This window comes from Arvicanthis niloticus, chromosome 14, assembly GCF_011762505.2.
Source record: "Arvicanthis niloticus isolate mArvNil1 chromosome 14, mArvNil1.pat.X, whole genome shotgun sequence".
In the NCBI taxonomy this organism is placed as follows: Eukaryota; Metazoa; Chordata; class Mammalia; order Rodentia; family Muridae; genus Arvicanthis; species Arvicanthis niloticus.
In genome coordinates this window covers 51,423,487-51,447,717 of record NC_047671.1, presented here as the reverse complement: position 1 = coordinate 51,447,717, position 24,231 = coordinate 51,423,487, and the positions used below count along the sequence as shown (strand labels likewise).

The 24,231-nt window shown below is 51.7% G+C and overlaps 1 protein-coding gene across 3 annotated transcripts in view; it reads right to left on the bottom strand.

Moving 5' to 3' along the window:
* Nucleotides 1-24,231, bottom strand: part of Nrg2 (neuregulin 2) — a 178,850-nt gene that overhangs the window by 27,851 nt on the left and 126,768 nt on the right. For all 3 annotated transcript variants that reach the window (XM_076912803.1, XM_076912800.1, XM_076912801.1), the window contains exons 2-3: nucleotides 6,642-6,813; nucleotides 1,003-1,121 (exon numbers count right to left, since the gene is read on the bottom strand). In XM_076912803.1, coding sequence (XP_076768918.1) covers nucleotides 1,003-1,121; nucleotides 6,642-6,813 — 291 coding nt within the window. The remainder of the gene's footprint in view (nucleotides 1-1,002; nucleotides 1,122-6,641; nucleotides 6,814-24,231) is intronic.

Here is a 24,231-nt window from a genome sequence, read left to right as displayed (position 1 = left end):
GCTTCCAAAAGGCACTATAGAAGGCCACTTCGCTGACGCATGTGAGTGAGGGCAAAGTCTAAGCCATGGCTGCCTTTGAGGTAGGGATGAGACGGAAGAATGGGTGTGAGAAAGATCTAGACTTAGACCTCTGTGATACAGTGGGCATGAGAACCCAAGAAGCCTGAGGCTGGGGGATGAGATAGCTCTCATCAGCATAGGGCAGACAGGATCTGGGCTGACTGGGGGTCTAGGTAATGCTGCAGGTTTCTCTTTAGGTGCAGGCACTCGAGGCTGGGCAATGTAACTGGGGCAACAAATACAGGGTCAGGTCCGGGGACAGGACTTGAACAGCAAACCTTACATGGTAGGCTCAGTCTGTGGATGCCCAGCTCAGGCAGGGAGGAAAAGTGACTTTCTAGGTCCCAAACCAGGGCCAACCCAGCAGAAAGGTGTTCTCTATTCTGATACTGCATCAGACACTGTGAGCTAGTAAGACAAACAATCCTGAGGCCCTCCTTTGTGGGTCTTAAAAGCAGGAGTAGAGTCTGTGAGACAGGTCTGTTATTCCCTAAATGGAGGCTGCCCACAGGCCTCAGCACTCAAGCCTCCCACCCTCCAAGTCTGGCTCAGGTGTTGAACAATGCAGCTGGCAACAGGCAGGCAGCTCACACCCACCCCAGGCCTGTCTCTCCCCCAGCCTCGCTCCAACAGCCCGGCCTCTCATAATTGCCTTCTAAAAATATCCTTCCCCAACCCCTACCTCTTGATTTCAAAATATTTAGTTTTCAGGGTATTTAAAGTGAGAGCTGGCGGCTCTTCCAGGCCCAGATAACAAAACTAAACATTTATGCTTTGACTGCATTTCTCTGATTCAGCTGAGATCTTGGGTTTGATATGCAGCAACGGGAGGGAGGGGAGGTTGAGTACAAGATCGCGTGCTTGTCTCCTGAGGGCCAAGGGGCAGCTGATCCACTATGCCAAGTCCCCCAGGACCCTTTTCTTTCTTGGGGGAACACCTACCGCTGTTGACGTGGAGCCGGCCCCGCACAGTGTCCTTCCCGAGGACGTTCTCAGCCTCACAGACGTACTCCCCAGCATCCTCCACCTTCACTTTGTTGAACTGTAGCCGTGAGTTCTTTCTGGTTTGGGAGAGGAAAGAGGGAGAAAGGTGTGAGCCGAGGCTGCCAGAGCTTATCAGTGGTCACAGAGTGATCACTTTAAAGAACCACCAATGCGTGTGCAAGCTGGGTGAGAAGACGGTCCCTCAGGCCAGTCTTTTCTGGAGTGCAGGTGGTACGATGGATGACCCCTGGATATGGGCGGAGATTTGAACTGTCAAGGCAACACAGACAGGGTGCATACAGCCACAGTACACATGTTCTAACTCTGTGACACACAACTATGGCTGGGTTTCTTTGTATCTTTTTTTCTTGGGGAAGTGTGCCAGGCCCCTTAGGAAGTCACATGGCCACGTCTCTCATTCTCGACTGCCTCTGCTGTCCATAAAAGTGGCAGACTGTCACTGTTTCAAGTTATGGTTTGAATGTGTCTCCCAAAGTCCACTGGTCCCCACCTCCCCACTGCAATGGTGCTAGCAGGTCATGAGGACACATGGCATTGAAAAAGCCCTGAGACCCTTGATCTTGGAGTTGCCAGCCTCTACGACTGGCCAAATACATCCCCACTGTTTATAAGTGAGCCCATCTGGGGACCCCACTAGAACAGCAGTGTGAACTCCAACCTCAGGTACCTGGGAGAGCGCCTGCCTGGTGGCTTCAGTGTGCCAGGGTACCAGTCTAAATCTGTGGCTCTTTCCTACCGTCCACTCAACCTTGCCACTAAGGGGCCCTTTGTAGCCTCTCCAAGAGACTTTTGTTTAGTCCCTTCCACAAATGTATGCCAAGTACCTCCCATGTGCTGGAGACATGTACTCCAGGGCATGGAGCCTCAGGGCCAATCTGGGTGTTCCCTTCTTACATATGGGGAGACTAAGTCTTCGAGGGCTCGACAAGGTTCTGTTCACAGCTCCCAATTCTTCCTGCATCTGATGTTTTCTGGGGCTCAGAAAGTGCTCTGGATAAAGCCATGGACTTACACACATGCTTTACATGTCACAGTGTCTTTACATGCTGTGATCTCCTCTACTTTTTAGGGACAGATTAAAAGACCAGATTCCTTGCATATGCACACTTGGGTGGACTAATGGTAGGCATAGCCAAGCTGCCATTGCTCTGCCTGTGCCCCAAGGATGTAAAGGAGAGCCAGGACACTGTTGGAATAAGGACTGGGAAGGGGAACAGGAGATAGGGGACAGGAAGGGAATGGGAGAAGAGATGAGCAGAAGGCTCCCCCTTTTAGCTTTGCCCCTGCCTCTGGAAGTTGGCCTCTTCCCAAACATCTCCCCCCACATTCCCTCGACAGACCTTACTGCGTTGATGATGGCCCCACCAATGCGGTGAGAATGGCCTGCCTGTCTATTCCACCCTTCCTGGATAGGTCTTTCTCCTTGGACTTGTGCCTGCCCACAGCTCTCCTCTATCAACTAGTTTCCTTCATTAAGCAGAGCCCTGGAGGCCCCTCTGCCTAAGTGAGCATCTCCTCATTGCAGCCTAATTAGATGCTACAGATTTCCACTTCCCTAGGCCAAAGTTTCTCTCACTTTCTTGCACACTGGATAGGCAGGGAAGGGGGTGTGTCCACAGAGGGTGAAAGAGTTCATGCTTAGGAGGCCCAGAGCCAGCCAACTCCTCATGGTCACCCACACTGTGATGTTATTTGTAGCAGGACAAGGTAGAGAATTCAAGGAGCAGCAATGAGACTTGGAGGAAGGTCTCCCACCCAAGGGTGCACGAGACCAGGATCAAGTGTGGGGGGCGGGTCTTGGCAAAGGACACCTTTTGGCATAAGAAAGAGGTAATAATAATCCTCAGATGTGGCAGGTAGAGGCATCTTGGTTCACTGGGGTCTCAGAGGTCTCAGGAAAGTGGGATCCAGAGCTACACCTGAGGCTGGACCCTGAGGGTCTCTCAGGCCCTAATGTTGCTGGGACTCTGCACTCTCCTTATCCTTAGATCCATCTGGAGTCCCTGGGCTCCAGGGTTCTCTCCTTGTCTTCCTGGCAGGCAGGCAGGATGTACACTCCTGCTGCTTCATCACTGTGCTGACCCAGGTCTGCCCCTGTAAGGGTGCTGTCCCACCCTCCCTAGCCGGTTCTCTGCTGGCAGGGACAGGATCCGGGCAGTCCCACACTTTTCTCAGTGCCTGGCTCCCCTGCCTGCCTGAGGGGCCTGTCCCAGCCTGCCTCTCATAAATAAGGGAACATGCGGTTCTGCAGGGGAGGGCCTGTGCCCTGGGCTTAGGGGGCAAGTTTTCTCCTGGCTCAGGAAGGCTTGGGTGACACTGCAATTTGCCGGGCACAGAGACAGACAGTCAGCCCCTGTTGGGAAGGCGGTCTCTGCCAGCAGATAGAGATGCCAAGGCTAAATGTAGCCTGGGCAGGCAGAGCATGGGGAACTCGTGGAGGAAAGGCAGAGAGAGGCTCGTCAGAGAGGAAGCTCCTTGCTCTGTGCTCTGCCACCTGTGCAGGTGAGGTGTGTGCAGTGGGAGACTCGGGAGTATGGAGAGGTGACAGCTCTCTTGGAGTCACATTGAGAGGACCTTGGTCACAGAAAATCAGAAGTTCCCTATCATGGCCTATTCCTTTACAGCTAACAATTTACTGCTGGGAGCCCAGGGGACAGGTGGGACAAAGGAAGGCAGCACATGGGGGTGTCATAGCATACTTTAGATCCAAGGCTCTACCACCTAGGGAAAGACCTGACTAGACCTTGTCTCTGGATTAGGTTGCCCATGTGTCAATGAATCTGAAGCTTAATCAGAAAGTAAGTTGTTTAGAAGTTTGGACTATCCATAGTGTCCCCTGCTCATCCTCTTGAAGGATGACCTCAAACCCAAGAGAGGAGGGGCCAGCTCTGGGAGTCTTGTCAGCTCCACAGTGAAAATGAATCTCCGCTTCCAGGCCTGCAGAGGAGCATGAGAATGAGGGGTTTGGGGCTTAGCTGGCAACACAGCATAGAATTTGGGTGAAACCGCCACCAAGGTGGAGGCCTGGGGTCTCAGAGATGTAAAGCCCTAGAAGGGTGGCGTCACCCACTGCTGGGGAGGGAGAGAGCAGGGAAGCCTAAGGGGTAGCCCAGTACCACCGGGATCTCCGAGAGAGATCTACCTCACAGAAGGGCCAGTGGAGAACCACAGGGACAGGCAAAAGCTGTCACTGTACCAAGTGCTGCTGGGCTTGGGACCCCAGAGGTCATGGGGTGGAGGGGCTGAGGTAGTCTGAACTGGCTGCCTTGGGACGACAGTGTGGACTGAGGATGAAAGGTGTGGATGAAGGGCTGAGGTGGTGAAAGAAACAACAGCAGACGCAGGGAGGACACAGCAGTCTGGGAAAGCGTTCTGGAAGAGGGATGGACAGGATGAAGTTCGATGGGAGGAAAAGGGAAAGAGGCTAAAGTTACCAAAGAAAGGCAGGAACTGGTGGTGCCTCAGCAGTGTGTGTGTGTGTGTGTGTGGTGTGTATGGTATGTGTGTGTGTGTGGTGTGTGTGTGTGGTGTGTGGTGTGTGTGTGATGTATGTCTGTGTGTGTGGTGTGTGTGTGTGTGTGTGGTGTGTGTGGTGTGTGTGTGGTGTGTGTGGTGTGTGTGGTGTGTGTGGTGTGTGTGTGTGTGTGGTGTGTGTAGTGTGTGTGTGGTGTGTGTGGTGTGTGTGGTGTGTGTGTGTGTGTGGTGTGTGTGTGATGTATGTCTGTGTGTGTGGTGTGTGTGTGTGTGTGTGTGTGTGTGGTGTGTGTGTGGTGTGTGTGGTGTGTATGTGGTGTGTGTGTGGTGTGTGTGGTGTGTGTGTGGTGTGTGTGTGTGGTATGTGTGTGTGGTATGTGTGTGGTGTGTGGTGGTTTGTATGTGGTGTGTGTGTGTGGTGTGTGTGTGTGGTGTGTGTGTGGTGTGTGTGTGTGTGTGTGTGTGTGTGGTGTGTGGTGAGTGTGTGTGGTGAGTGTGTGTGTGTGTGTGTGTGTGAGAACAGAAGACAAGGGCCAGTACTTTGGAGTTCAGACCCCTGAAAATGATGGAGAACTGTCTACTTTTTTTCTAAGCTGGTACCAAGACTATATCAGGGTGGTAGGGAGGACTTGGGGATATGGGGCTGGGTAGTTAGACTGAGTTTCTTGTCAATATTATAGACAAAGGATCTATACCTCAAATCTCCCTACCTCTCCAATTACCATAACTCCCTCAGGAATCAGCCTTCTTATACCCACAGGCCTGCCATCTAAAGCCTTCCCTCATGACTTTTTGAGGAGCCTGCTTTCTTTGGTTCAAGTCTTGGAAGGAAAGTGAAGCAGAAAATGAGGTCCTGACCCTCATTTCTCTTTGTAGGCTGTAGGCCTCCAAGGTGAGGTGGGGTAGTCTGAGCCTGGATATTCATCTAACAGTTTCTATTGTGGGGTAGGCTGATGATCTCAAAAAACAAAAAGCAAAGAAACCCACCTTTGTTTTTATTTTGTGTGTGTGTGATGGGGGTAGAAGAAAAATGGTATCTCCAAAGGGGGTGGTTGCAGGCTACTTTGGGGGTGAGGGCAGAAAAGGTTGAGGAGCTCCTAACAGTAGAGTATCTACCTAGACCCCAGAGCCCACAGAGAGGTTGGGTAGAAGTGTGTTTATGGCAGACAGAGAGGAGATGCCTTTGACTCCCGGCTGTCCTGGCACCTCCTGCCCCTTGCTGGCTGGCTGGGTATCTTCCCCATCCAGCTGATGGCTGGATGAGGCTTCAGGGAATGTGTATGCCATGCTCCTGAGATATTTACTCAGGACTAAAGACTCACTCTTCATGCAGTGGGGAGGTATCAGCAGCGGAACCCCAAAGTCAGTTGTTTTCTTCTTACTAAACTCTCATGCAAATGGCAGCTTGACACATCAGGAGACCAAGCCTTTGTCTTATGTGACTTCCCAAAGACTTTTTGGAGACAGGGTCTTTCACTTCAGATTGCCAGGTTTGGGGTCTCTCAGATGCTATGCTAGGGTTTTTTTGTTTTTGTTTTGTTTATTTTTTGTGTGTTTTTTTTTTTGTTGTTGTTTTTTTGTTTTTTGTTTTTTTTTTTTTTTTGACAAGTACGGTTTCTGCTGCTAAAGACAGCTTGGGAGTCAAATGGCCTCTAGCCTTCAAGCACATAAATGGCTTCATTCATTCTTTTTTTTTTTTTTTTTAAGACAGGGTCGAATGCAGCCCAAACTGGCTTCAACTTGCCATGTAGCCGAGGATGACCTTCAACTTCTGATCTACTTGACTCCACCTCCCAAGTGCTGAGATCAAAGGCATGTGGCACCACACCTGGTTTTATGTGGTGCTGGGTTTGAACCCAAGGCTTTGTGTGTGCTAAGCAAGCACTTTATCTACTAAGGTACATCCAGCCCTGGGAATTGCTTAACTCCAAGGTCTGCAATCGCAGGGCAGGCCTGGCACAAGGGACTCAGCAGTCAGGGGAGCACTGGGGTGTGGCAAGGAAGGGATGCACGGAGGGAGACCTGGCTGGTTCCATGGTTGAGGATACTGTTTTGGTCCTTCCTTCTAGGACTGCAGCTGGGGAGATGGAGGGAAGACTCACCGGCCATTGCCATACTTGATGCGAATGTCACGACTCCTGTTGAGCTCCTTGCCATCCTTGAACCAACGATAGGAGGGCTGGGGGTTCCCCGCCGCTGCCTCGCACTTCAGCGACTGCTTCTCACCCACCTCTCCTGTCTGGCTCTTCATCTTCTTCAGCTTGGGCCGGGTGGCTGTGGGGTACAAGGCAGGTAAGTGAGTGTCGGGGAGGTGGGAACAGTGCCAGGCAGGAGCAGTAAGAGCCTCCAGATTGAAGCTGGAGCTGGGGAGACCAGAAGCCACCTCTCCTGGCATTTTTCTTTAGTCCAACTCAGCCCACATTTAGAGTCTGCAGTGGGAACAAGGTCCTGCTACTTCTGGACACTCCTCTGGCCTTGGGATGGTACCAAGAGCTTCACATTCCCTTGTAAAACCTTCAGAACAACTTCCATGACTTCACCACAGTGTTTAAACCCATTTATAGACAGGGAAACTGAGGCTTAGAAGAGTGAAGTCACTTCCCTGAGGGTCAGTAATGGACCTGAGGTTCAAATGCAGATCATGACCTCAGGACTTCATGATCTAACTCCCGTCTCCACCCTCCTTTACCCCCCCTCCCCCACCAGGCTTATGCTGGGCCCAGAAAACACAGGAAGACAAGATGGTAGACTCAGCTATCACTCTCAGAAAGGTTAGCCTGGCAAGGGCACTGTAACCTGGCATTGTCATTGCAACAGGACACATGGCATTAAGGATGGTAGAGCCCAGAGGGGCAATCATAGTCTTAACCCTGGACCAGGGCTCAAGCAGCTAAGAGCCAAAGGATGGGATTTGGAGGAAAGTGAAGAGGTGAGCCAGCCTGAGATAGCTCTGGGCTGAAAGAGTGTGAGCTAGGGCAGTAGGCTGTCAAAGGGTGATGCTGGGCAGATACCCTGGTGGGCACAGGCTAAGCTTCAAGCTTTTCCTGTTTCCTGAAACCCCAGGCTGTTCCCACACATCCTAGACTCCCATATGCCACCTCCTTGTGCCACTTGCTGTCACCTTAACACACACACACACACACACACACACACACACACACACACACACACACCACAGGGGGAGAAAGTACTTAGTCCCCAGGAAGGTGAGGGCATACCAGGCTCCCTGCTGGGTCACATAATTTGCCTTGAGATGGTCCTTCCTAGAACACGAGGCTTCCCATGCACACTCTCTGTGATTCCTGTCGCACTCTAGTGTAGATGGAGTTAACTCAGAGGTTCAGAAACTTAACCAAGGTCACACAGCCAGGCAGCCACAGAGCTGAGGCCAAAGCCTGGGTGTTTCAATTTGGAGAATGCAGGGCAGGTGGCAGGCTAGTGTCTACTTTTGAAGTCTTATCTCTCAATGAGGTAGCAGAGCCTAGGTTTGAGTCCTTCCATTAGTAGAAGGGGTGGTCTAGCAGGGTCAGGTGCTGTCTGGAAACCTGCTGGCCCTATCTATGTCACCAATCACCAGGCCTTTCTTTTTCTGTCAGAGCCCCACAGTGGAGTAGAGGCAGCTCTGGAAGAAGGCAGAAGGGGCTTATTAGAGGCGGAGTTTCTTTCCTAACTTATCCCCAGGCCTCCTTACAAGTAGGAGAGAATGGGTTGGGAGCTAGCTCAGAGACCAAAGGAAAGTGCCAGAAAGCTTTCTTTGAAAATGCTTTATTGGGCTAGGTGCAAGCACAGACACCTGTGGAAGTCATTTGGTTCAGTTTAGAACACACACACACACACACACACACACACACACACACTTAACAAAATGGGACCAGTGCCAGGAACATGATCCTTTTATTTAAAGAAACAATGTAACCTTTCACCTTGGTGTTCAGTACCACCACCAACATTCTCAAAACCTAACTTGGAAATGTCCTGAGAGATGAAGACAGATCAATGTTCAAGAAAAGGGTTCCACAGTGAAGCTGGTTTGGGGACCGTATGGATGGATGCAGTCCTTCCTTCATTCACCCTGGTCTGACTGCATATGGGCTTTCAAACATGTTTTTTGAAATCCTTTATTCTGGGAAATAAAGTTCTATATCATAACTTACAGGTGTATATGTGTAAAATCTGTATAACTTACAGATATATATTTTAATATATAATGTAGTCACATGATTCGAATATAAGTATATATTTTATAAAACAAACCTCCCTCTAGCTTCTCAGAATAGCCAGTGGGTAACTAATTTTATCAGTTTCTTTGCTATCCTTTTAGAGATCTTTTATGCATACAAAAAAAGCTTCCCTGGCAGGCACACACATATTTTTCTACAGAATCACTTTTCACACTTGCATAATATTCCTGTGTGGGCATATCATAATTTATGTAACTTCTTGCTGTTGGGAGTCACTTAGCATGCTCTCCCCACGCTCCCATTACAAATCAACCCCTGAGGGCCATCTCCGTGGCTTGGTTCCTGCACACATCCAGGGGACTCAAGACTGTCTGACTTCTAGTCTAAGTCTGGCCACTTAGCTTTGTGTCCTGAGGCCATTGACCTAATTCTTATCTACTTCAGTGCTTCTCATCTGTAAACTGCGTACCTTTCGAGATGCCTGTGAGGGTCATATGACTGAACGCATGTAGAGCCTGGCATGAAGCAGCTCTTACTAAAGGTCATTATCACTATGTACAACTATTTCCTAAAGCAATCTTCCTAAAAGTGAGATTGCTGCGTCAAAGGCTGCGAAAACTTCCTCTGCAATGACTCCCATGAAAGTAATTTTGTTCTGCCAAATTGACCCCCTGGAAAGGCTACACCAATCCACACTCCTTCTCTGAAAGACAGGACCTGTTTTTTTCCCACACCCTCACCATCCTGTGGCATTATCTCGCCTTTAATCTCTATCAATTAGCTAGGCAACAGATAACGTCTCTTTGTTGTTGTAATTTGCATTTATTTGATGGCTGCTGAGGCTGAACGGTTCTTGTAAGTGTATCAGCCCATTGTGTTTCTTTGGAATTGCTCGGTCATGTCTGCAGCCTGTTTGTCAACTGAACACTCATCTTATGGATTTGCAAGAGTGCTCCAAAATATTAAGGCCATAAACCTTCCGATACAATGTTTCTCCTAGGTTATTTGCTTCTTACATTTTAAAATGCATGGCTGGCAGGACTGCCTATGCCTCCCTCCCTTCCTCCATCATTTGTACCAAGAGAAGTCTGTGCATCAGAGTGGAGCCTTCTGCAACTTCATGACTAAGTAGGAGGCCTGCCCAGCATCTTTCTTCTCCTCATGCCCCATACTTTTTCATATGCTCCAGAGTATATGAGGTGCCATACCTCATAGTTCTAAACTCTGGAAGCCAACAGGAACCACCTGGGCAGGGGTCTGGGTACAGTTGGGACATTGAGAAAGAGGGCCAGGAAAGGCATCCAGTTGTGTGGGTTCCCTGGCTCCTTTGTATCTTTCACACATGCTGGAGTGTGTCAATCTGTGCATATCCCAGTGCTGGCCACACCCACAGCACATCTGCACACCTGGCTTCATTATAAAGTTAACAGATGTCATCTAACCTTGGTCTGCTGCTGACCTCTAGCTAGTCTAAGAGATTTGCCATCTTGTGACTGGGACACAGCTCTTTGTGGGTTCTAAAGTGCCCACTTTCCCTAATGGAATGTGTCAACTTCCCTGCAGTTCTGACACCAGGGAAATCTTGTCCCCTGGCACCATAGGCCACTTTGCTCCCAGCCTGACTCCAGCCAGGAGTGGGAGTGACATGGTGGAAGGAAGCCATGATGACTCTGCCACCTTGTTTCTTGACTTGAGTTCCAGCCAGAGGAGGTACAGTGAGTCAGGGGGGCATGGCTTCATGTGTGGGCGATCGGCTTGGAGTGAGCCAGACAGAGGCAGCCAGCAGGCAGGACCAGAGGGTCCAAGGAACTGAGCTCCAAAGTCTTCATTAAAACACAGGCTATTATCTCAGATCCCAAATGTCCCTCTCCATCCTGTGGAAACTCACGTGCCTTACTAGCCACTTCTTGAACAACCCCGCCTAGTTCACTCACTCCACATTCATTCATTCACTCACTCACTCACTCACTCACTCACTCACTCACTCCCTCAATTCATTTTCAGTGAATGATTCAAGCTGCTACATGGCTGACCACTGTTCATTCACTGGGGAGTGAGCTGGACAGTCTGAACTTGGGGAGCCCAACTTCTGTCAGTGACCAATAGGAAGCATGAGGTAGTGACAGCAAGCTTGTGAATTCATCGGCCTTAACAGCCTATGTAGCTGAAGAGGGCAGGCCCAGGTGTCAGGGCTATAAAGTCAGGATGGGAAGCCTGGGTTGGGCTTACATTGTTCTTGTTTTAACTTCTTTGGTGTAAGCCAGGCAATTCTGAGCGACATATTTGGGCTAGATCATGCTTGCGTTAGGCAGCACTGGTCTAAGGTGCATCATGAGAACAACAGCACGTTTGAAGCAGGCCATGCTCTCGAAAGTTTTCTCTTCTAGCTTTTGGAAGTTCCTCACAAGAATCTCCTGAAAGGGGAGGCTGGGCATATTCACTAGGCTCAGCTTCCTGCATCTGGAAAGTTCCTTGGTGGATTTATTACAGCAGCTGGATTGTAGAAAAGAAGAGTGCATACCGATGGCCCTTGGAACAGTGCTGAGGGCACCTCTGCAGCCGCACTTCTGGGCCCAGAACCTATGGCAGGGACTGGGGACCCCATGATAACCCTGGATTTGTTCCGATGGTGTCAGAGGAAAGCGTGAGAGACTCGAGAACTGGGAATGACTGGCAGTGGTGTTTGTGTTTTAAACTCTTTGTTCATCCGAGCAGAGACTACTTCTCCCTTTGTGGCTTCCAGACATCAGATCCAGTACCAATACTCTAGGCTCTCCTGGAACAAGGCTCAGAGGTTGTTCACTCAGCAGACCTCAGACACCTATAGACACAGCCCTCAAAGGGTTTCAGACATGACTGCACTAACTCCAGCCCCCAGCCACAACACTCACCCCTTCTGAGCTCTATTTTATGCCATGCTAGTGTGTGGGCATGGAGACCATCACATTGGGTCCCAAGAGTGTCTTGAAGTCAGAGCTGAACCAAGCAGAGGACTAAGTCCCCGGGATGGAGGGGGTTCTGTTAAGACAAGAGCCGAAGCTGTCCCATGGGCTAGCATTCACATCTGTCCTGCTCCTGTCATCCACTGAGCATCTGTTATATGCCAGGTCTCTGGCTTTGATCTTAAACAGAAATGACTTAACTCTACGTGGAATGACCAATCCCCCTGAGTTTAGCATGTTCCCTCTGTCACTCTTCTGTTACATAAGAAATAGATTTTTCTGTAGAAAAATTACACAATCTACATAAGAAAAAGGAAAACAAATTAAAATCAATTCAATTATCTCCAGAGAGAAAACCCACTGTTCACATTTTCAAGTATCGCCTCCAAACCATTTTCCTCTAAAACGCCTTAGATCTCTTGTCAGTCAACACATTGGAAAACATTTATTTCCAATCAAGCAATATAGCCATAAATCATTTTAATGGATGCCTAATATTCCATTGTTCGGATGAATCTGTCAGGTCACAGCCAGTGTTCTTCTGATATTAACAACAGTGGGGTAAGGGTAGACTTTATCAGGTCAGCTTGTATCAGGCCAAATGGAGGAAGAACAGCACCCTGAGGGATGAGTATGTCTCCTCTCAAAGCAAGGAGACTTGCAAAAGCCCAGTGCTCAGGAGATGGGACAAATGACAGACACTGGATAAAAGGAATTGTGTGTAGAAGCAGAGGGTAATGTTCAAGTCTTCCTTCACCTCAACTCTACCATTTGACATCAGTGGCAAGTGGATGGTTTAGGGAGGCCCTTGATTACTGCGCAGTACTCCCCTCTGTTTCTTCTGGGCTGAAGCCCCACACTCCTTGGGCTGGAGTTGCTCAAGAGTCCCTCTCACCATCAGGGTCAGGGTGTCCTGATGGGTTCAGGAAGGTGTGGAGAGATAGCCTTTGGAAGCCTTCTAAGGACAAGAGGAAGGTCTCTCAAGGCCTACAACAAAAACTTTCCCTGGCTAATACATTCTAAAAATCATCAGGACACCTCTCATGTGGTATAAGTTGGGCCATGAGGTATCTGGTGGCTTCTGCTTCCTACCACCTAGTGCCAACCAGAGCATCTGGCCTGTGTCTTTGTGACAGGCTATCCCCAGAGAGCACCTCATTAAAGATAGCAACCCAGAACAACAGCCTGCTCCTTCCCCACATCCCAGCCTGGAGGCCAGGAGGTGCTGCTGCCAGCTGTTTGACCTCATTCCTCTCTGCAGTGGGCGGTGGGTGTGGAGCACAGAGATCTGAGAGTGAGACAGACAGGCCTTGGCCAGGAAACCCAGTTGGGGAGACCTGGCCCCACCTCCCTCCTTCCAGAACCAAGGGCAGGGACACTGGACTCTTAAAAGGGTTAATGACCCTCCCCTTATGACTAAGGCTCAGCACTCCCCTTTGCAGCTAACACCTGGAGACAGTGCGGCCAGCTTGCCTGGCATCAAAGTCTCCTTCTGCCCTGCTGCTGACAGGCTGCGGGCTGCGGGCTGGCCCCCTCCCCACCCCTCTCCCACCTACAAAGTGACTGCAACCTATTCAAGGTTAATTACAGACTCCAAGTTCAAATGAGAAAAGAAAAAAACAAAACAAAACAAAACAACCTTAAACTTAAAAACACAGTTGGTTCAAGTGGGCACCCGGGATCTTCTCTGTGAAATGGACACTTGAGTGTTCCTGTAGCCTGCTGAGGGGCTGTTTGATGCCCACAGGTTGGCCTCATAGAGAGATCAGATATGGCTTTTGGGGGTGGGGGGCATGTGTCCCTAGACAAGCAGGCTCAGCCTAGTACCTGGGCTAACTTTGCACTCTTTGTATCCAACTGTTTATAGCTAACAGGCCTATGTTGTGCCTGGAGCCATAAGGGAGACAGTTCAGGATGCCCCCCCCCCCCCCCCCCCCAGTGCTCAACCTCCTCCTTACGGTTTCCATGGGGGCTGGGCTGGAAAGGGTAAAAGCCGCTCTCCTTGCACCTGTGCAAGCCTGCTGGTGCCTAGCACCCCAGCGATAGGGCAGAGCAGAAGGCCAGGTTTGCAATGAATGCTGCTGAAGACAGGATGCAGAGCCCACCACATGGGGGAAGGTTTCGGGGAGCACAATGGCCAGCTGAGGTGATTCTGCCTTAGAACAGCCCCTGCCTAGCCAGAAGTGCCAACTTCACACATTCAGACAGCTGAGTGCTACACTCACCCCCCCAAGCCCCCATGCCGGTAGCCCAACATCCCAAGATTACCAGTGACCTCCCCAGGGCTTTACTGGGGAGAGTTTACATGGCAGGGCTTCTTAGCTCAGGCGGAGCCACAGGTCTGCGAGTGGCCGAGATGGGAGTCTGAGGGGAGCTGCTGTGGGTGGGAAGATGGCACAAATCTCCGGAACAGGCCACCAGCTGCAGAAACCCCACAGAGTCTCATGTGCTTTCTCAGACACCTAGTGACGGAGAAACAGATGAGGAATGGGAACCAGAGCTGGGAGAGTGGACTGAGGGCATCTCAGCTGGCTATGAGGGATGGAGGTCTGACTCAGCCTTCTGGGGAAAGAAAGCCACAAGGTTGTCACAGGGGCCAAGGTCCCACTCTCCCAGTTTTGCACTGAAGGCATTAGGTAGGCTGTCTAGTCTCCTGGAGCTTCAGGAGACTAATTTGTGGATCATTCTCTCTCTCTCTCTCTCTCTCTCTCTCTCTCTCTCTCTCTCTCTCTGTTTCCCTGGGAACAGAAGGAGATGTGCTCTGTACAGGAGCTTCTGGTCTCCCCACCTCTTTAATGGCTGGGAGCCGAGGTACGGGACAGAGCAGATATGACAGCCCTGGAAGCCATTACCATCTGCCCAAACCCTGTTTAAGCTGCCTGCTGGGGAAGGTTGGGCTTTAGACAAAGTCTTAGGCTCTGGTTCAGGACAAGCCAGTATGGAGACTGCCTGCTGTTGGAAGGGTGGTGACTTGGGTAACTCAGAGCAGAGGAAAGGACCCTCAAGCCTCTTTGGGATGGCTCTGTACCTCTGCCTCCTCAGTCTGGATCTTGGGGATTTCAGGGGTCACCTGACCACATACATGTTGCTGACTTCTCAATGGGGGAGCGGGGACCATCTCTTTCTGGAGGGTCTGCCTGGGTCATTACCAAGCAGATCAGTAGCTTTGTGTTGAAACAAGCAGCCATGTGCTGAGGGTTTCTAAGATAAAAGAAAACACAGAGGTGTGTGGAGCAGCATTGGGCTTCAGGGAATGGTCTCACCAGGCCTCCTGTTGGGAGGCAACACCCACGTGCTCAGGAGTCTCTCGATGCCCCTAAAGACACATACTAAGTGCTGGGGATAGGGCAAGGCTGGGAAACTGTAATGTGGTCCAGGCTAGTGTGAGCAAGGGGGCTGGAAGCAAATCACTCCAGGCACTAGCTCAGACATGACAAGTGGAGAGCCTACATCTCCAGCTCCTCCCCACTGGATGCCCTTTCGATGACCTTGGCATCTGTGACAACCTGTGCCTCTCTTGCCTTTCCCCAAAGTTTGAGTTCATTCAACTTGCACCAACCATCTTGCTTTTGTTACCCTCACCCATTGTCTACAGGGCCTGAAATAGGCTACATGGTCCCCCTACCCCAGGACACTGCACCAGCAGGGCCCCCTACCCCAGGACACTGCACCAGCAGGGCCCCCTATCCCAGGACACTGTGCTGGCAGGGCCCCCTACCCCAGGTCACTGCATCAGCAGGGCCCCCTATCCCAGGACACTGTGCTGGCAGGGCCCCCTACCCCAGGACACTGCACCAGCAGGGCCCCCTACCCCAGGACACTGTACCAGCAGGGCCCCCTACCCCAGGACACTGCACCGGCAGGGCCCCCTACCCCAGGACACTGTACCAGCAGGGCCCCCTACCCCAGGACACTGTGCTGGCAGGGCCTCCTACCCCAGGACACTGCACCAGTAGGGCCCTCCTACCCTAGGACACTGTGCTGGCAGGGTACCCCTGGCACACTTAACTCTATCTGCCTTGCTGACTTCCTCAGAAACCTCAGAAAAGAGGCTTCAGCCTTCCTCTGATGGCAGCTGGGTCCCTCAGGGGATGCTTTCTGGTTAGTCCATATTTTCCTAAATGCCCCCTTTCTCTTTTTCCTTAACACTTCCTTCCAGGAATCACACGTTACAGGCAAAACAAGTCACTAACGGTCATAGTCCGTCCTGTGTCCACACACCATTCTCTTCACAGGAAACAGAATGGCAGGATCCACCATACAGCTGAGACCAAAGAGGCCTCGGTGTGCGTGCTGGCTCTGGCCAGTGTCTTGTGTAACCAGTGTCTTGTGTAACTGCTCTGAGCCTTCATTTCCTTGTCTGAGACACAGTAACCATCCCATTCACCTCTAAGAGTAGAGGTGAGACATGTCAGGCACTTCTAGCAAGACCTAGAACAGAAATATCTTAGTACTTGGCAGCTCTTCTCAATCCTTCAAAATCTTAAATCTCAGTTGCCTCCTTCAATAATCCACCCGGCCGTCAGCAGCCTCTGTTCCAGTCAGACACCCTGAACCTTGTCTCTGCCCTTCTTGGGGCTTCTTAGCATGGAACATACTAGATTCTTACCTTCTAGACTTGGGGGTTTGAATGAGTGGATGTAATAGGGTTTCGTGATGTTCTAGGTGTGTGGCCAGAGGCAGTGTTTACTGCGGAGGGGCTGAACAAATGAATCAGTGATGTAAGGCTGGGCTGACTGATGGGCCCCTCAAGCATCCCAGATAGAGATGGCTACAAGCACTCTGGGCAGGGTGGGGCCCCCATGCTTAATCCCAGTGCCATTTCCCACCCAGCACTCCTCTCCAGCTCATTATTCAGCCCAAACAGGCCTATGCTCTACAACAGCAGAGTAGATGGTAAAATCAGGAGCCTTAATGAAAGACTGCTCTTTCTGGTCCCAATAGGGCCCTGCTTTGTAGGGTGGGACATCCAGCTGAAACTGTGGCTCTCAAACCGGAGCACAACCCCTAATCCACGACAGAACTAGCTAACACACACATTGCCAGCCCTTTCCCCACAGCTTCTGATTCAATAAATCAAGGGCAAGACTCAGAAGTTTGCATTTCTTTGAAAGACATATGTGTATTATATGCGTATGTACATGTTCACGTGCATGTATATACACACACACATATGTGTACATGTGAGTGTGGAGGCCAGAGATTGATGTCAGTCATCTTCCTCAATTGCTCTCAGATTTGTTTGTTTGTTTGTTTATTTATTTTTTAAGCCAGGGTCTCTCACTGAACCTAGAGCTCACCACCTTGGCAAGAATAACTGTCCACCAAGCTCCATGGACCCTCCTGTCACCACCTGTCCAATGCTAGGATTACAAGTGTATGCCACCACAGCTGGCTTTTTATGTGGGTAGCATGGATCTAAACTGGCCTTCTTGCTTGCATGGTGAGAGAGCACGTTACTACCAAGTTCCTAGGTCATGCCTTGACTCACTTTCTTATTTAAACATCTTCTGCACAAGGGACTTTCTTGAATCAGAAAACTTCCCACTATGATACTAGATCTGGCTGGACTCTGGATCCTTAGTTTGGTTTCTGGCCAGGCCATTCAACCATAATGACTTCCATTTTCCCAGGAACTACGTACTGCCTGTTGGTGCAGGCTCAAGGCCTCTGGCTGCCCTTCTGTATCAGTGTCCACAATTTCTGTTCATACTTGACTGCCACAGTCATGCTCCGAGCTCTTGGTGACGGCAGGGACTTACTGCTCATCTCTGAATTCCCGCCCCCACCCCCTGTGTCTCATCTCTGTAGAGTCCGTGTCGTCTAGCCTACTGGACGAGAAGGTTCACTCCCACAGATGGTCAGCAGGGCTCTTCTGGCTTTCACTGGTTTATCTTGAGGGGTACAGAATGCAGAAGAGCCTGGGGCTAAGTAGATGTGACTGGGGAAGGCAGGGGAGGGGCAGACGTCAGCTCAAGAGCCCGTCCTTCTACTAGCTCATGGCTGATCTCAAGGTGAGTTGTGAGTGTCCCTGTCTCATTTCCCTGCCTGTGAAGTGGGGGTGATAATGTAATGCATGACTTTGTGGACTCAGCTCTGGTAGGAAAGGTTCAGTCAGGCATGGGCATGACCACACTTCCTGTTCTTTCCCTGGTAAGTCCCTAGCCCCCATCTAGGCTGAGTTCAGGTGCCACCTTCTCCCCAGGGTCCTTCTGACTCTGTCCCAACATTGTACCTCTCTTCCCCATGCTTTGTCTGTTTATGGCTCTACGCCGTTCTGATCTTAGGGATCTATGAAGGATCTTTCTCTGAGCTTCCCCAGGACAGGATCTGAGGTTTACTCATCTAATAGAAGGTAAAATAATGCTCACAGTGTTGAATACAGAAAAGCAAATGGAAATGCTTTCAGTTTGTGTGGTTATCACATGGCCAGGGTAGAAGGGGACTAGTGAAGCCAAGTCTGAGGTTAGAGCTAGACCAGAGAGTGCCCCGCTGGCACCTTTCCTCTGCATGCTCCTAGCTTAGCCACTGCCCTAAGGCCTGGGCTGGTTGACTTGGCCTGGAAGCATCTGGTGCCCAGGCCTATGCTTCTTATCATGCACTGCTGCTTCAGAAGTTCCTGGAACCCTCCCTGGCACAAGTGCCCAGGTTGTACATGGAGGAAAAAATGATCTGGATTACATGGCTTTAAGGGAGACCATCTCTCCTCCATCTGCAGCCTGAAGCAGAAGCCCACAGTCCCAATTTTACTTCTGTCCCAGACTTCGTGGCCACTCCATCCCAGGTGACTCACTGCCTCATCCAGGCCCACTGCTGCCCTGATCCAGAAAGACCAGGCTCTGTCTCCTTTTCACCCCTGCTGAGGGCCTGGGACCGACACTGAGGAACGATGAGTCTTGGTCTGTAAACTGCTTTGAGCTCTCAGGATGAAAGGCTACTGGGAAGTACAAAGTCACTCCCTGCTTGTTGTTATTGTTCCTAAGAACCCCAAGGTGCCAGGGAGCTAGAGCAGAGCGTAAAGTGCAGGCTGCACCCCAGAGTGTCAGAAGGATTGCTCCAGGTGCCAAGCTCCACAGGGTCAGCCAGGGGCCGAGATGGGGGGAGGTGTGTGCCAACCCCTCGATGCCATTCAGACACGTGCACACAAGCACAACCACCTTGGATCCGGAAGACCAGAGTCGGTTCTAGAAATCTGAATGCTCACTTACCGATGGGCAGGCGAAAGGAAAGATGGGAAGACTGTGCAAAGATTTCTTTGTGTCCAGGGAATTCAAATGATATATAGTCAGAGCACGCTGCTAAGTATGCTGGTCCACCTTCATACCCTGGGACACCTGCTGGAGACCTAAGTCCTCCCAGTGTCTTCTATGGGAAGATGAAGATTCCCAGTTCACGGAGGAGCTTCAGCAGAAGTACATTTCCATTCAATCCTGACTGGTCTTTCTAAGGTCACACAGAAAACGCCAGTGGCTCCAAATCTGATCATGGAGTCTGTCTCTAAACCAGGACTGGCTCATGATTGTCTCTGTAGCCAGAGCCTCCTTCTGACTCCTGCCTCACAGTCCTTCTCCACCGGGGCTCTCAGGGTCACAAGACACAAAAGGTGAGACTCGGTCCCTTGCATGTAGAAGCTGAGTGCTGAGAGTAGAATACACTGCCAGATGTCCAGAGAGAGGGACACAATGCCCACGCCTTGCAGAGGCCCAGCAGGAGTGGGTTCCAAGTGCCTAGCTGCCAGCTGTAGTGTAGTATCCGCCACACCAAAGTGAACTTAGCCTAAGTCTTTACCCTGACTGCTGCCAAGGCTGGCGAGGCTATGCCTAGGAAGGAATATGGATCGCTAGGGGCAGCCCCAGAGGGGGTACCAGGAATTGGCCCCAAGAACTCTCTGTGAGTCATGAAATAGTGTTCACACCTGCAGCTCTGCCCCACCCGAGCCTCCTGTGCTGAGGCAGGGGAAATGCCCATTTCCCCACACCCCCTCTTGTTTGCTAAGGAGGAACTTGGGTGCTGCGGGGGGCACCAACTTGTCAGTATCTCTTCTGCATTATCCCTCTTGCTTTACAGAGTCCCTCCTCACATTTAAGAAGGTTCTAGAGAAGCACTTACTTTCCATGTCTGAATCTCTTAGTCTTTCCGTCAGATGTGGCCCAGTCCCAGCTTATGTCCCTCTGGAGTGGCCCTGTGCCTATGCTCTTTCCAGAGAGGCACTCACTGAGAATGCTATAAGGTCCTGGCAGCTACACACTCACTGGCCTGGAAAAGCATAGCAGCCTCTAGTTCTGAAGGCCACGGTCATCTTTTTTCTTTCCTTTTTCTCCCCCCACCTCCTGAGACAGGGCTTCTCTGGGTAGTCCTGGCTGTCCTGGAACTCATTCTGTAGATCAGGCTGGCCTCGAACACAAAGATCCACCTGCCTTTGCAGCCCAAGTGCTGAGATGAAAGGCCTGGGTCACCACTGCCCAGCTTGGCCATGGTCATCCTAACCACTCTTCCTATTAGGCTTGAGTCAGACTTTTTCAGTTATAAACCAGAGATTTAAGACTGTTGGTTCTCACTGCCATGGTACTTTCTCTTGATAAGGCATTGTGAAGAGCCAGATGGCCACTGGACAATAGGGAAGAAGAGAAAATGCAAGGAAAAAAAAAAGACAGGAAGAATGTTTACAGAGAGACATTAAGAGGACTTTTCACATTGGGTAGATGCTGGGACAGATAATTCTAAGGGCTGTGGTCCACCACTGCCTCTCAGTGAGCACTCCATCCTCGGCATCAGGATGCCCCCTTTCCAGGCTCAGGTGATTTCTAACAGCTGAAGCCTATCCAGGATCTACCAGGTTCGTTCCTGCATCTTGGACATCATGCCCAAGTCAGGATATACGTGATGGGAAGCAGGGGGAGGGAACCTTTGTCAGCAAAGGTTCACTGAGCGAAATCCATGCCTGTTTGACCCCTGCAAGAGAAAGCCTACTCCTTCAGGTCACAGGTCAGATGCCAGCCCCACGTGACAGGTATCTGTAAGGAAATGACTTACATCTACTGCTCAGCTGACCACAGTCCTCAGGAAGACCCCAAGACACCTGCCCCACAGAAATGGCCAAAGAGGCAGCTTGGCCTTTAAGTCCTAAACTGTTTCTCCTTGGAGAGCTGGAGATAACTATGAACTCTTAGGTTCTCCTCAGTAAACATACCTGAGTCTTGCCCCTTCACCGCTGTGTAGGAAAGAGATTGGGCTAGCTCTCAAGTCACAGTGCAAGTTTTCTAACCTTCAGGTGAGCACTAGTTGGACACTATTTTCATCGAACCTGGATGGGAACCCCAAGGTAGATGTGGACCAAGCAAGTGGGGCGCACTTGCCTAGAGAATGGCACTCGAAGTCTGAAGTCTCATCTCCGGAAAGTACTTTTTGACTTTACCCTCAGAAACCCTCCTTTACTTCCTCTGAAGAATGCAGATACAACCACCTGTAGCCCAGCGTTCTCATGGGGGAGTTGGAGATGGGGCATTTGAACTTGTCTAGCCTGCTGACTAGTACAAAGGAGACTTTTTTTTTTTTTTTTTTACAAATTAGGCAAGGAAAACCTTGACCAAGGAATAAAAATGAAGTGAGAAGGCAGAGCTTCCCCAAAGGGGGGGGCCCAAGATGTGCATATCATAGGCTCTGGGCTGGGAAGTCTAAGACCAGCATACCCCTTTACCCTGCAGCTGCCCAGGGTCAGCATCAATTTGGGTCCTTGTCAAAGGCTCTGCTTCATCAAAGGGAAGGGTGCAGAACTTAAAAGCCCAAGGGAATCACCAAGAAGACCAAGGTGGGACAATCATTCCATGCCTAGTAACCCTCTGGGGGACAAATGTGTCACAGAAGCAGCAGTACCCCCACTGCCTGGGGATCGCTTCCAGGGCAGGGCATCCCCTTCATCTCTAGAAGTGGCGGGCGTGCTGCCCAAGCTCCAATGGCGGAGCAGAACGGGTGGAGGTGTGGCACAGGGGTGGGGGAAGTCGGAGAGCCCAGCTGGCTGAGGATCCCGGCAAAGAGAAGGCAGTGACAGCTCCCCAAACACGGAAGGCTAGGCCTGGGGTGTGCTTGACCGCAGACTCCGTCCATGTCCCCGATACATGCTGCCCACTTGCTGGGGGGGCACAGCTCGGTCTCCGCCGCCCAGGGAGACGCGCGCGCTGCCACTGCCGGGCTCTGGGCGCTTATCCCTCGCTTGCCCTGCCCCTGCCGCGCGGACACGCTGGAACCGAGCGCAAGCGAGCGCACCCCGGCTGCTGTCACCCCAGCGCTAATCCCTGCGCCCCAGACTCACCCGCGCGGCGACTGGGGCGGGTGAGCGGGCGGCAGGTTTCTCTTAGCAAAACGGGGTTTCTGGGCGCGCCGAGGTGCCCTACCTTTTTCCCCGGGATCAGGCTCTCGCTCCCGCTTTCTTCCCTCTCGGTGTTTCTTGCCGCGGCCGCGGCCCCTCCTCCTGGGCTCCGACATGCTGCCCCGGGTCCTAGGCGGAGGGACGCCCTAGGCTCTCCGCTGCCGCGCTGCGCCCCCGCCGCCTGCAGCCCCAGTGCTGGAGCGCGGCGCCTTTCTTATAGGCGGTCACACCCTCCGGGGGAGGGGAGCGGCGAGCCTTAACTCTTCCCCTCCCGCGCCAGCCGCCCTCCGCCCACCTCCCACCCACCCAGGCCCCGTGTGTGTGGGGGGGGGAAAGGCGGGGGGCGTGCGAGATGGCTCTGGGTCCTGCGCCCCCTCCCTGGACCCACCAAGGCAACCAGGACGTGCGCCCAAGAAGAGTGCCTCAGACCTACTCACCAGAGAAGGGGTTCGAGCTGAGCTGAGGGGAGCAGGACTAAGGGGAAGAGGAGATGGGATTCCCCCAGTGAGGGCCAGGCTAAGGACAGTGTGGGGGTGGAGAGACAGCTAGAAATGGGCCCAGGAAAGGACCAAAAGGAAGCCCACCGGCTGGCTCTGAGGGAAGGAAGCACCCTTGCCTCCTGAAGTTGTTCTCCACAATTTGCCTGACACTTACTTGTCTTGGGTCTCCTCATTCCCAAGGGGCTGATCTCAGCCTCACTGAGAGACCCCCATCTAGGGCATACCTTTACACACTCCCACTTGGGACTGGCTGAAGGAGCCTCTCCCAGCCAATATGGGTTGCAGCCGACTTGAGGGGCTCCGGTGCTCCAGGTGGCTTGGCGCCCCCTCCCACACACATGAACTGCAAACCTCAGACCAGGCAAGCAGGCAGCTCCAGCTGGCTCCTTTCTGGGAGGCCAGCGAGGTGAACTCAGAGGCGGCTGCACCGCCCCCTGCCCTAAGCACACATACCACAAAACGCTGGTTGAGGGCTGTCGGCAAGGACACCGACTCCTGCCTCCTGTCTGGGTGTGGTGCTGAAAGGGTTACACAGCAAAGACTCTCCCTCTCCTGGCTCCCAGAAAGCCTGAGCCTGCGGTTTGCCTGCCTAGCTCTGCCTGAGGTGTCCCCTTACAGCTATCCTTACTAGAATCCCAGTCAAAGATCATCCTGGCCAGTCCTCTGTCTCCTTAGCAGAGGGTCCCAGTGCTTCTCAGGACAGAGGCCTCCTTAGGATAGTCTGCAGGAGGCAAGGACTCTGGGTCAAGGCCAGGAATCCTGGGGCTCAAGGGCTGCCTTGGGAGGGGGCTGCCTGCCCCCAACTGTAGGCCAAACTTGGTAGGGGGAGCACAGAAAGAGATGATGTCCACGTAGCGAGCTGATCTCTGGTGCTCCCGGGGCCTCAAGTGAGTCTTATCAGGGGCCACTTCAGGGGAGGCTAAGTCTGAGAAAGGGCCAGCCCCTCTCTCTCCACCACAGTAAGGCACAGTGAGTACTCACCCTGCTTTATGTAGCTTTGCTCTGTGAAGTGATGATAAGGGGTCCCGAGAAGACTTCTCTAAGCCCTTGTTCCTGCAGCTTCCAAAATGTCATTTGTATGATATGGTCTCTCCTTTCTGACTGGACATCACTTCAGTTCACTCCTCCTCTCCCCTGACTTTGGTCTCTCTGCCTGAAGTGTCGCTTCTTCAGCCTGAACACCCCCAAGTCCACCAAAGTAAGCTTTCTAAGACCCACACCTAATCCCTGCATGCACCCGTTACTACCCACTAAACCTGGACTCTTCCCAGGCAGCTGAATCCTATCCTGCCGGGCCCCAGTTCATAGCTCATAGCTCCAAGTCTGTGTCTGCCATACAAACCTGCAGGCCACACACTTGCTCTCCTACCCATACCCTAGCATACTCCAGACCAACATTCCTGCTCAGGAGACATTCTCCCTTCTTGGCCTGACCCGCTGCTTAGTTTGTCTACTTGGTGAAGACATGGGAAGGCTCCCTGTGTTTCAGGCACATTGCTAGGTGTGAGCAATGTGCCTATGGCTCAGACAGACCTGCACTGACCTTACCACCAAGGTTACAGCCTTGGTGAGGATGGACAAACAGCTGATTACACAAATAATGGATTAAGTCCGTGCTACATATTAAGAAGATCCGTTCATTCAGCATACATGTATGTATGTTGATCTATGAGTGCATGGAGGAAACAAGCTGTATCAAGGGA